This window comes from Watersipora subatra, chromosome 8 (genome assembly GCF_963576615.1).
Source record: "Watersipora subatra chromosome 8, tzWatSuba1.1, whole genome shotgun sequence".
NCBI classification, from domain to species: domain Eukaryota; kingdom Metazoa; phylum Bryozoa; class Gymnolaemata; order Cheilostomatida; family Watersiporidae; genus Watersipora; species Watersipora subatra.
In genome coordinates this window covers 45,586,664-45,599,337 of record NC_088715.1, presented here as the reverse complement: position 1 = coordinate 45,599,337, position 12,674 = coordinate 45,586,664, and the positions used below count along the sequence as shown (strand labels likewise).

Here is a 12,674-nt window from a genome sequence, read left to right as displayed (position 1 = left end):
ATGTATATTGTAACTCATTTTACCATGTACATCAATATCATATATATCCATGTATATTATATTACCATATCTTCTGAATTGGTACTGTTGTTTGTCATGTTAAAATTGTTTTTGTCCCTTTGTCCATTGTCCCCTTGCATTATTGAGGGGACAATGGACAATGGATATATTATATATATATATATACATATATACACATATCTATACATATCTATACATATATACACATATCTATACATATATACACATATACACATATATACACATGTATACACAAGTATGCACATATATACATAAAAATATATATTATATGTATACTATATATATAATGTATATGTATATGTGTATGTTTATATACGTATATGTATAATAGTATACATACTGTATATATATTTATATGTACATATACATATGTATATACATATATATGTATGCCACTATATATAATATGTACACGTGTATATATGTATATATAAGCATTCTTTCTCGTTTGAAAACTAAAATTGAAGTTGTCCTGGTTCCTTCAGACTAACTTCAAACATCTACTAATATAATAGTTTTACAATCTAGCCTCAAGTTTGTTCCTATGCCAATCACTTGACACCGCTAGAGTTGACAGTTTTGTCTAGCCTTTCTATTTACAAAATGAGTATAAAACTTATAAGACTGAAAATATGAGTTGGAAACAACTTGTATCTGTTGCCTATTTCATAGCTAATTCGAATAGCAAACTCCACACCATAAAATCATTCTCTAATCAGTCTACATAGAGTCTCATAAACTGTATCAAATGCTTGTTCATTTAGTAGGAGATAATTTTAACCGCAAATGCTACCAGAAGCCAAAGGATTTTCCATTCTTTCCTCAGCTGATTAACTAAGATCATATCAGTTTTCATCAAACGTTCCTGTATGTTAGAAACATGTCAGGACGCGAGTTAGATAAAATTGATCAAGTTCAAGTGTGCAAGATAGTTTCCTTTTTAGAAAATTTAGACCGCCGTACCTCCTTTTGCACTAATGTAACCAAGCTAGATAAACTATAACAAGTGATGGACTAAACTTTAAACTGCTGACCCTTATCAACCATTCTGACCATCTTTTGATTCTTCTCCTCTATGGACAGATGATTTTAACCTCTTCTCATCACCTTACCTTCTAACTCGCCCTCTCAACCCTTTGCAGACTGAACAGATTGCAAAAGTCAGCATTATTCTAATCAACCTTTGATATTACGATTAAAACTCCAAGCATACCATAGCTTATGATTTTTTTTATTATGGCATCTGCTTAGCCATACATTTACTAAATTAGTCCTAAGACCTGTTGAGTTTATATTCTCGGCAGATGACTACTGCCCGCCTTCAGGCAAACTTACCATGACTCCTCTCCACCAGCACTGAAGATGAACTATGGCTTCAAGTTTCTTTGCTTCTAGTTTTTCATCTTCACCAGTTTTCTTGTTGCTAATCCTGTAGTCCACACAGACCTGCTCATACTCCACGTACTGTAAAACACATACACGTAAGTTACAGCAGGTTTACAGTACTAAAGGTTAGATACTAGCATCGTCAATAAAGGATTGCTGTAGTTAGCTATTAAGATGGTTTATTTTTTTACTATATGAAGTTATTTAGTTACTAGAACGCTAGTAGTTCCGTATGCTGTGAGGGGATCATCAGGTGCAATAACTATGCGCACAGTTATTCTGCAAATCAGGAAAGTGGCTGATTGGCCCATCTGGTAGTTGGTGTGGTAGTAAAACTGTAAAGTAGCGAGGATCTTTATTTGATACGGGCTCTTCGGTAAAACCCAAAGTGTTTGTCATAAACTAGTGCTATGTGAAATTTTATATCGAGCCTTTTATTGGCCTTTCAATTCACGTGAGAACATCACATGTCAAAACAATAACCACTTCGAGTTGAGTACATCATCACAATAAAGGGATTCCAGGGTATAGCCGTTTTTTTAACTGTTCGCTTTTTAGAATTTGAGAGCTTGTAATCACATTTCCACATATTTTGAACCTACAACACAGCAGAGTAAGACATGGTAAACCTTTTGACACCAAATAACTGTAATGTGAATTTTTTCGCAAGTCGACCTTTAACCTCACTAAATGAAACTACAAGTAGGTGTTGCTAAATAAATGTGATACTATATCCTACTTGTAAATGGAAAAATACAAAAACTAATAATCACTAGAATATGAGTTAGTTTTCTCCTAAATGTGGGCTAATTTTAAGAAACCACTTCGCTCACCCATTATAGGTGAACGTGCGCAATATTTTTGGGTAGATTTGTAGATTTTATCAGAAGTTATCAATTTTGTATCATTTGAACTTGTTTTTGATGTTTGAGGTGATTCGACTGGTATCAAAAAATGAATATCCACAAAGCTTGGTCGCAGTTAAAATGCTCAGAAGAAAAATAATTGCGAAATGATGTCACTGGCTGCTGTCATTGCTATGGTTGTTATCAACTATTGCGTTCAAGGTTTAACAGTATAGCAGCGTCTATTCTGTCGATCTTCTTCCAACTATAGAAAACATAATCATATTACTGCTTGACCTGAGTGTTTTAACCAGATTCCGTGTTACATCAAAGGTCCAAAACTATTGCAAATGATAGCTGACGCCAGGACTCTCTGATGAATATTACTAAAGCTTTGTGTCAGTTCATCTTTGAGTATTGAGCATAAATTTGATCAACCACCAAAATACAGTCAAATGGTTGTCTTAGTGTCCAACCATGCTTAATTATTGGGTCAGGGTTCAAACTCCAAGATCATTAATGTTTTAGCAAACTTTGCATCGCTTTATTAGCTTTGTTAGCTATACTTTATTAGCTTTATTAGCTATATGGTGCAATTTAGATTTTATGACCAGCTAAATACACGAAAAAATGGACATCTAAGTGAAAAGCTTCAACTCTTTAAATTTCGAGTTTAGATTAAGATTTTAAATTTAGAGTTTAAATTTAGATCTTAAGTTTAAAGATGAATTCAATGTTCTAAATTTCATGACAAAATGAAAACCATTGCCAACAAAGGCTATATGATCATGATACCATAAGGTACCTTATTAATTGTAAAAATATTGTAGCTAATTCATATATATGAAAGGCTGGTGAATGAAATCTGAACATCATAAATGAACCTGACCAACATATTCCTACTCTTCGAGAATCTTAAAACAACTTTAAAAAAATAAACTCGCTAAAACGGATTACTGTTTTAAACATTTTCTTATTTCACCAGTTATTAGTAGTATTAGTTCTTTAAAAAAAAATTAACAGCTTGCATAAGGAAATCTGTTTAGGAGTTACCTGCTCTTAAAAAAACTTTGTTTTCTTGAGAAGTAAATATAAAATGTTGGTATCTTTTAGACAGCTGCACGCTGCTACTTACTAGTTTAGTCAGCTCTTGCATTCTTTCATAGTCCTTGCTTCTTGCTGTCTTCAGCTGTTCCATTTGATTGGCCTTTTCCTCGCTGTCTTTGTAGTACTTTTCTGTCCAATACTGCTTCTACAGATAAAAACACCTCTAAGAAACTTTCTTAAAAAACTATGAACAAAAATGTCAATATTTAAAGGTTGACATGCAACAAAATTCACATTACAGTTTTTGGCATCAAAAGATTCATTATGTCTTACTCTTTTGTGTTGCAGGTGCCAAATGTGTGGAAATTTGACTACAAGGTTTTAAAAGCTCAAAAACGAGCAGTTATCGTCGCCATCACGAGACCGCCGTTTATTTAAATCTCTTTCTAAAACGGCTCAAATAGGACATAGTTGCACAAGATGGCGTTTTTTCACACTTTCACGCAACCAAATTCGACAAAATATTTTTACATATATACCTCACACATTCAATAAAACCATGTCTATTGTTCTTACGCATTTATTTCATTGTCATTGTAATGCTGTCACTTATAGCACTGATATCTAATAACCTACCGTGAAAATTCGTTTAATTTTCTAACCTTAGCTCGAAGGAATACATATCATTGTCGGATAATCATGATGAGCCTGTTGGTCAGTTGTGATAATCATAAAATGCTGCAGAAATTATTTGCGAAGTGTGGGTCACATGATCAGATTACGACTAGACGATTAGACCAAGCCGAAACAAAACTGTAAAGTAGCGAGCGTCTATATTTGATATGGGATCTTCGGTAAAACCCAAAGTGTTTGTCATAAACTAGTGCTACGAGAAGTTTTATATTGAGCGTTTGATTGGCCTTTCAATTTATGTCAGAACATCACGTGACAAAACATTAACTAAATGTAATGACTACGTCAGAGAAATAAACAGATTTCACTTTACGGCGGTTTTGTCATAGTGGCGATTAACTGTTTGTTTTTGAGCTTTCATGAGCTTGTAATAACGTTTCCACATATTCAGTACCTACAACTCAGCAGAGTAAAACATGGTGAATCTTTTGATACCAAATAAATGTGATGAGAATTTTGTTGCAAGTCAGCCTTGAAAACTGCTTTAGCATGAAGACCACATAAAATAAATAAACTTCTTATTCCATTTTAGGAATTTTCTGTTACGACAATTAATAATTATCTATCGGACAGCTTCTCCATAATTTTCATATTCTTGATTTATTATACCAAACCCTAAGGCTAGGGGAAAATACATTCTTAAATCAATTTTATACATCTATGGATGTACAAAAATGGAAAACAGAAGCATTTCTCAAATTAACCTAGAGGACACATAACCTGTCTTGAGGCACGAGTTACTCTTACTCTGCTGTACATTATTATGTTTATTTATACTATAGTAATTAATAATTAAGTTGTTACTACCTATACTTTAACTTGAATTGCTTTTATAGAAATCAATAATACATCATTGGGTACAACGAATCACGTATTCCAGCCCACCACACTTTTAGTAAGAAATCACAAAATCTTAAGACAAATTGCCAAATCTCAAACTGGCTCAATGCCAATAAAATGCTACACTGTACCTACATTAATAGAAGAGTTATAAAAGTTCTTCAAAAGTTTGAATAGTGAGTGATGAACGTTTATACTAGCTTTTCAGTAATGAATTGTAAAATTATTTGCTTGCTTTATTTCAACCTAAAGTTAAATAGTGGAGCCTTTAGCATTTCATTTATCATTGCAAACATTTACAAATAAAATCATGGAGCTAAAGGGCCCCTCTTTAAAAGAGTTGCAAATAGCTAAACTATCATCTAAAAAGCAGGCCCTTACCTGACCAATCCAAAGAGAGTTGTTGTGATACCCATTTATTTATAGACATTGAAAATGTGCATATACATGTCTGCTTACAGACAAAGCATGAAAAATTTCTACGACTTTTATTCAGGGCAATATAAAATCTGTTTACCAGTATACAGAAATTTTTCTACTGTTGCTGTCATCCAATTAAATTAAACAACGCATTTACTCGGCAGCAATCAAATTTCCTGTTGTTAGAAACTTATATAAAGAGAGCTTTGCAAAATAGAGCAAACAGGCACAGTAGAAGGTCACAACAGTTTTAAATGAACTAGGGACCTGCAGAGTCATTAGTATTTGCACAAGTACATGTAGTAGATCTGATACTATGGAACGAAAATGAAACATTCCTGTTGCCAAAAGCTTCTTGAAAACAGTATTAGATTAAAACAATGTAAATACTCAGTGACGTTGGCAGGAAAATCTTATTTGAAACAAAGATTCGTAATTATGTCAGATTAAAAAGAACTCATATACTCATGTATATACTCAATAATATGTAAATACTCAAGAACTCATGCATTTATCTTAATGTTACCCTTCAGGAAATTAAAGAGTATTTATTGGTGGGCTAACATACTTTATGTAACTGAGGTACTAGGTTTTTTGCCAATGTCCCAGACCTTTTAGAATAACTGTTTCAAAAGATTCAGTGCCAAAGCCAATGTGATCCGACGCAGAAACAATGATACATGTATATAAGTTTTCATGCGGGTGCCGAATCCCTCTAAACGAATAATTGTTCAAATTTTAAACTGGAAAAACAAGATCTCACATTCTAATGGGCAAAATAAAAGATAAGACACACAAGTACTTTACCAGGTCGTTAAGACGACTCAAGGCTCTTTCTAAATAGGATATGATTTCGAGATGGCTTCTCACTTCCGAATCCTTTTTCACATTCTTCTCCTTGCAATAAAAAATATCTATCAAGCATTTAAATTTAAATACTTTTTCAAATTTCCGCATTCATATCAGTGTTATTTTGGCATTAAAAGACGCTTTATCAAAGTAGATCTTTGGTTTAAAAACAATATGTTTCTTAAGTTTAGTTTAAATTAACTTATTTTTCTTACAATGCTTGATTCAATATAATGAACGGCTTAACTCCTTCATATATCACTAATCTTTTTTATTTACTAAAACATGATTTATAGTCTTCAATCTATAAATCTTTTCCCAGTATTTATTTATGACACTTTTTGCTTTATATTTGTTTTACCACAATTATATAAAACGTTTTTTTTATAAAAAATATGGAGAGAACAATGAAAAAAGCTTTTTTAAATGTATAAATTATATGTATATACTTAATTATACATTTGAGTATTAATAACATATATATATATATATATTATATATATAAATATATACATGTATATATATATATATACATATATACATATATATATACATATATACATATATACATATATACATATATACATATATACATATATACATATATACATATATACATATATACATATATACATATATACATATATACATATACACATATATACATATATACATATATATATATATACAGATAATGGTTGAGACTTCACTGATATAGTGCTCAAAGTGGTCCACCGAGCCTGTATAAGTACAAAGATGGAAAAAGTTTTTAGCAACAGTTTATGACTAAAAGTTTCATATTGCATGCAGTAATCATCGGATGCTAATGTGAAGTCCTCTTAATCATCAGACTTCACATTACTATATAACTAAAAATTCCCCTGTCATACAGCCCACGACCAAAGTGATATTAGAAAAAAGAAAGAGTACTGATAGTTGAGAAATGCAATATTAGCAGTCAAATGGCACTGCAGGGCAATTATAAGATAACTGCAATGGTAGCTGTAATGTACTGGCTGTGAGTGTTATTATATACAACAAACAGCAGTAATAAAAGGAAAATATTATATGTTTTTATCTCTCTCCCTGCAATAGGAGAAATGCAATATTGGCCAATATTAAAAGTAAAATGCACTGATATTATTGGAATACCCATTATTACTAATATAGTAATAATAGAAAGCCAATGCACAATTTTCTTTACAATCCCAAACGTCATAGCTAACAATATCAAGAAATTGTAATACTTATATAGATTTTAGAACATCTATTTAAAAAAGTGTTTGATTTTGACAAACAGCAATAACAAAAAGAAAAGATTATATGTTTATGTCTCTCCTCCTGCAATGGGAAAAATACAATATTTGAAGTAAAATGCACTGATATTATTAAAATAACCAATATTATTAATATCGTAATAATAGAAAACCAATACACAGTTTTGTTTACATTTCAAAACGTCATAGCTAACAATATCAAGAGGTTGTGATATTTATATAGATTTTTAGAAAACCTATTTAACAAAACTATTTAAAAAAATAATAACAGTAACATACTGCCCATCATCGGTGTTGTTAGTGTGACTATAAGACTTCAATAGTCATCCAAATTTATAATTAAATATTGTAATAATCTCATAAGAATCGTTAGAAAAAAATATCATTGTCATTTCCTTTACTTTCGCTGCTTTGGACATTAGTTAGAATGCCAAAGTACTCAAAAACTTCCAAAATGTCAGTTACTTTGAAATCGGCAGCAAAGAAACAATTTCCGTACTTCTACATTAATTACAGACATTTTCGGCATTTTGCCAATGCCATAGACTGGTAAAATGTGCATGTTATTTTGTCATGAATTGCGCACGACTTAATGGTTTTATTCTCTGTCGCTGGGCGTTTCGTTTGCCAGTCTTAACTTTGATAAAAATAAGGCTTGGCCAGTTTTAATAAAGATTTTTGGCCGAATTAATTTTTCTATTTATGTATAATCCGCTCAGATAGATTAGCTTTGAGATATTGCGGTAACCTTTCAAAGACTTGGTAACATTTTTAAATAGGTTTATGTGTTTTGTATCGTTATTATACTTTAACGACTCTACAAAAAATGGTTAAATTTGTTGGTGAGATTTCGATGCAAGGGTTTGCGACGTTGTTGATGAATAATTTTCGTGAGTTGTGTGCACATGCATTTATCATAAAAACTCTCAAACTTCGCTCCGCCCGTTTGGTCGTGGGATTATATACTTATTATATATTATTATATTTAGCAAAAGGCAATAGTGATTAATTAATTTTCATGCCACCTTCACTTACAACAAAATCCCTTAGTAATTATTTCATATAATTAAAATGTAATGTGTTTTTCAGTTGTTTGCAAATAGCATACGTTTTTTACTATCATTTTGCATATTAAAACCAAAGAAATCAGTTGTTGGTAAGTTATGGGTGACCTGTAATCATAATTATTTTTACCGAGCTTTAATACATTTAAATATAAAAAAAAAAATCTTTCTATTAGTGTATTGTAAGCATCTTTACCTCTACCTCCTTCTCCATTGCTGATATTTCAATTTGGTTTTTCTTTACAGCCTGTTTCACATTATTTCTACTAAATTTTTCTACATATTTTCTTTCCAAAATGCCTTTGAGTTTGGTTGTCTGAATCATATCCGTCAGCTCAGCTATTCTATCTTGCCTCAGTTCTATCTGTGAAGGGTATAAGAGAGCGGATAACTCACGAATCCTCAAACTGTTCATTTTCTTTAAAGCTGGCTCCCACGTTAAATTTTTTTACAAAAATCGTCAATTAACTTATCATTATCTTCCACACTAGATTTAACATGTGGTCTACCTCAAGGTTCAATCCTTGGTCCAACTCGTTTTTTAATTTAAATAAATGGTTTAACACATGTTACCAACTTTGTCACACCTTTTTGCCTATGTACAATAGATGACACTAATATCTTTTTGCAATCCTCTAACATCAACAAGCACATAGATTGTTTAAATAACGAACTTCTCGCTATTCAAAACTGGTGCACTTCTAACAAACTCACCTTAAATGTTGATAAAACTAACTTCATGTTAGTAAAAAACTTCCAAAATAAATTTCATTTAGCTAACACTCATCTCTTTTTCATTTTCAACAAACAGATTTGTCAGACAGATCACACTAAATTCTTAGGTGTTTTCATTAATTTTAATCTCACTTTGAAAAACATCTCAAATATTTACTAAAAACACTGGGACCCTTATCAGGCTTACTCTACCGCACATCTGAATATTTACCCCACAAACCTCTGCTTTTATGATACAGCTCCATGGTTAATTCCAAACTTTCATAATGCATTGAGTCATGAGGCAATGCACCTCTCCATAACACTTCAAAAGCGCATGATAAAGACCATTTACTTAAAAAACACCAAACCTCTCTTCAAATCATCATCCATACTACCTATCAGTTCCCTATATTCATACCGCATTATACTTTTAGCCCATCAATAATTTTATTGTAATTACGTCCCTCGCACGATATTTCAAATCTGATTATGAAATTCTTGTCTAAATCTTCCACAATCTTCTTCCTGTGCAGGCCATTGCAGGGTCGAGTTCCAACAGGCCATATTTTGGAACCAACTCCCTAAGTCTATTAAAAGCATAAAGAAGGTGGCCAGTTTCACGAAAGAACTTAGGTTGCATCTTTTAACAGGGGAATAAAATCGATGATGACTAGCCTAAAGCCACGACTAGCTATACTATTGTGTATTGTGGGCTTCATCACTCTTCCAGCTGTTTTTCTTTTGCTTAACTAATTTTGATGATAAAAATAAATCAGAAATTACAAAATCACAAAATCACAAATCACAACTTAAGGCATAGCCAAGGCAAATATTAGCCTAAATTCTGATTATAAATGCAGCCAATAATGCTTTAGTTGACCCCTGTTAACTCCTTGTTTATCCTGTTTCATCTGGAAAAAGTAGCAAAAAACTTTCACTGCAATTCCATTGGCAAGTGCAACTATTCAAGAAAGAGACATCAGATGTCGAGATTAGATTCATTCTTGCTGCCTGATGTGTCTCAACACACTTTCAGTACCTAGAGTTAGCAAAAGGTTTATTCTGCAAAAGAAATGTTACACTTTTCCTGAGCAATTTGTTGTTAATGGAAATATTAAAAAAACCTTTAAACTCACGCTCTTGTGAAGTAGCCTCTTGCTGAAGTATTTGAAAAAATACACCTTCACTATCAGCCATTTCGCTAGCAAATGGCTGATTTAATGTCCAAGGCTTTAGACTACTTTTGAATACTAGCAATACACATTTAATTAGAGTAGAAATATTTACAAATGTGTAGAACCAAACTGATCAGCCAGGAAACTCATAAAACTGGTTTGAAGCTTCATACATGTAGACTCACACATTTTTTACAAAAAACTGTTGACTACAAACCTTTAAGAGCTGAATTTTTGTGCAATTGAAGCAAATAGAAAACTAAAAAGTTTAATGAAAACATTAAAGATGACTTACACAAAATCTTAGTAGATTTTGTAAGAAAGTATTGATATTTGTTTACTATTTGCGATTGTTTCTCATGGTTTAAGTAATCAGACTGCCAGGATGTTTTAAGATTAAAACTCATAAAACTTGATCATTGCTAAAACTCTTGTAAAAAAAAATTTCTGCAAACTACATTACTGCTTGCTATCAATGCTATAATTTCTATGAGCTATTGCGTTCAAGTTGCGGTGCTATTCTGTTGACCTCTTTTCAACTATAGATGTCACAATCACACTTTCACTTAATCGGAGCATTTTAGTCGTGATCAAGTTTTATCGATGTTAGTCTTGAAACGTCCTAAAAGTCAGATGACCTTGAACATCAAAAGCAATCGCCAATGTTAAAAAATACCGATACCTTCTGATAAAATCTACAAAGATTTTCTAAAACTTCATCTTTAACAGTAACCCTACACCTGCTATGATTGGCTGAGACTTAGCTGACTATTTAATGTGTACAACTAATCAAGTTCATTGTTTAAAGTAAAGCGATAAGTTATTTTTATCTCTCTTCTCCTTACTGAATATACCTACTCTTACTTACCTCTCGTTTGCGAGAATCCTTCATATCTCTTAGTTTGGGCTTAAGTTGTTTTATCCTTTTATCGCTGAGTGAAAGTCTGTTTACAGCGTCTTCTAAATCCTGTTTGTATTGCTTCTCTGTCTTGCAGAGGTCTGCTATAGTCTCAAAAGAGTTGTTTTGGTACATCTCTTCGAAGAGTTTCTTCAGATGCCTCTCTAAGAATGACCTGATAAAAATAAAAACTAACTTTGACATAAATAATCTAAAATTAGTTTCTTTTGTTGTGAAATATATTTGACAATAAAACTGGCTATGGATTAAAAAAAATCTAGTGTGAATCATGGATGCCAATACAATTAGGTAAGCTCTCATGTGGTCTTTCTAAACAGGCATGTGAGTCTCTAAAGCATGTTTCTTTTAGATTACTGTAGTTAACTTCCACAGACATTCTTGGTGTCTAACTTCACCTCCAGCTAGACATTAGACTCAACATTGACCTACTCTGCCTACGGAGTTCATAAAAAACATTTGAGCACATTTTTATCTTACTATAAAATTTTGCATCAACAGAACGTTGAACAAACAGCCTTCAGCTATAAGACCAACGGTGGCTTCCATTTTTCTTTTGTAAGTAAAGTAAACCTCTATAATTGCTACGCCTTTTCTATGAGCACTTGTCTACACCTGTCACCTACATTTGCCACCTACATTTGTCTACACCTTGTCTATGACTAGGTTCTAGGAGCGAACTGATACACAACTTTTATTATCAATTTCCTTTAAGCTAATAGCATCTGTTCCTACCGGTCATCCTCTATCTTGCCTAGCTGACTTTCCTTTGACTTCAGCATGATGAGCCGTTTCATCTGGTCTCTTCTAGACCGCTCTGAAAACTGGTTCTTTGCAGCCTTTTTAATTCGAGGAAACATTCCTCGCTGAAATATAGATAATTAGAAATAGGAAAACCTAAATTATAGTGTGTGTATACTAGTATAGTGTGTGTATACTTCCATAATTAGTAAAATTATAAAAAAATTTAAAAATAAATATTGGTTAGATGAAAAACAATAAAAGCCTTTTGGGGTTCTCCTGACATTTTTGCCATAAAGTCTGTGATACTAGTATCTGAAGGATAATATTTGGAAATGTTATCACCCCTTCATCATGATAGAGAAATTACTTTTTTATTAAAAATGATTTGAGCAAAATACCTTCTACGATATTCTTTTGTATAGATTTAGCAACCGGTATGAAAAAAATTCAAATATTACTAAGAGTTGTCTGCCCTTTTTCTACTGTCCATTTTCAAAATTGGTAAAGTGTCTCCAATATAGTCAAGCGAGCTGTTGAGATCTGTTTACCTTTCTGCTAAAATTAATGCTTTCCAGTTTCTATAAACAAGTTAAAATTTTCCTACCAATACTATATTATTGTACAATAATGTATTAGTAGGAGCTCGACATGAGCTCGAC

At 32.1% G+C, this 12,674-nt stretch overlaps 1 protein-coding gene across 1 annotated transcript in view; it reads right to left on the bottom strand.

Annotated features, from left to right (window-relative positions):
* The window catches only part of LOC137402627 (golgin subfamily A member 6-like protein 22), a 37,529-nt gene that overhangs the window by 4,907 nt on the left and 19,948 nt on the right, over positions 1-12,674 (bottom strand). The window contains exons 3-7 of the mRNA XM_068089132.1: positions 12,007-12,137; positions 11,224-11,428; positions 8,660-8,827; positions 3,409-3,525; positions 1,378-1,506 (exon numbers count right to left, since the gene is read on the bottom strand). Of these exons, the coding sequence (XP_067945233.1) occupies positions 1,378-1,506; positions 3,409-3,525; positions 8,660-8,827; positions 11,224-11,428; positions 12,007-12,137 (750 nt within the window). The remainder of the gene's footprint in view (positions 1-1,377; positions 1,507-3,408; positions 3,526-8,659; positions 8,828-11,223; positions 11,429-12,006; positions 12,138-12,674) is intronic.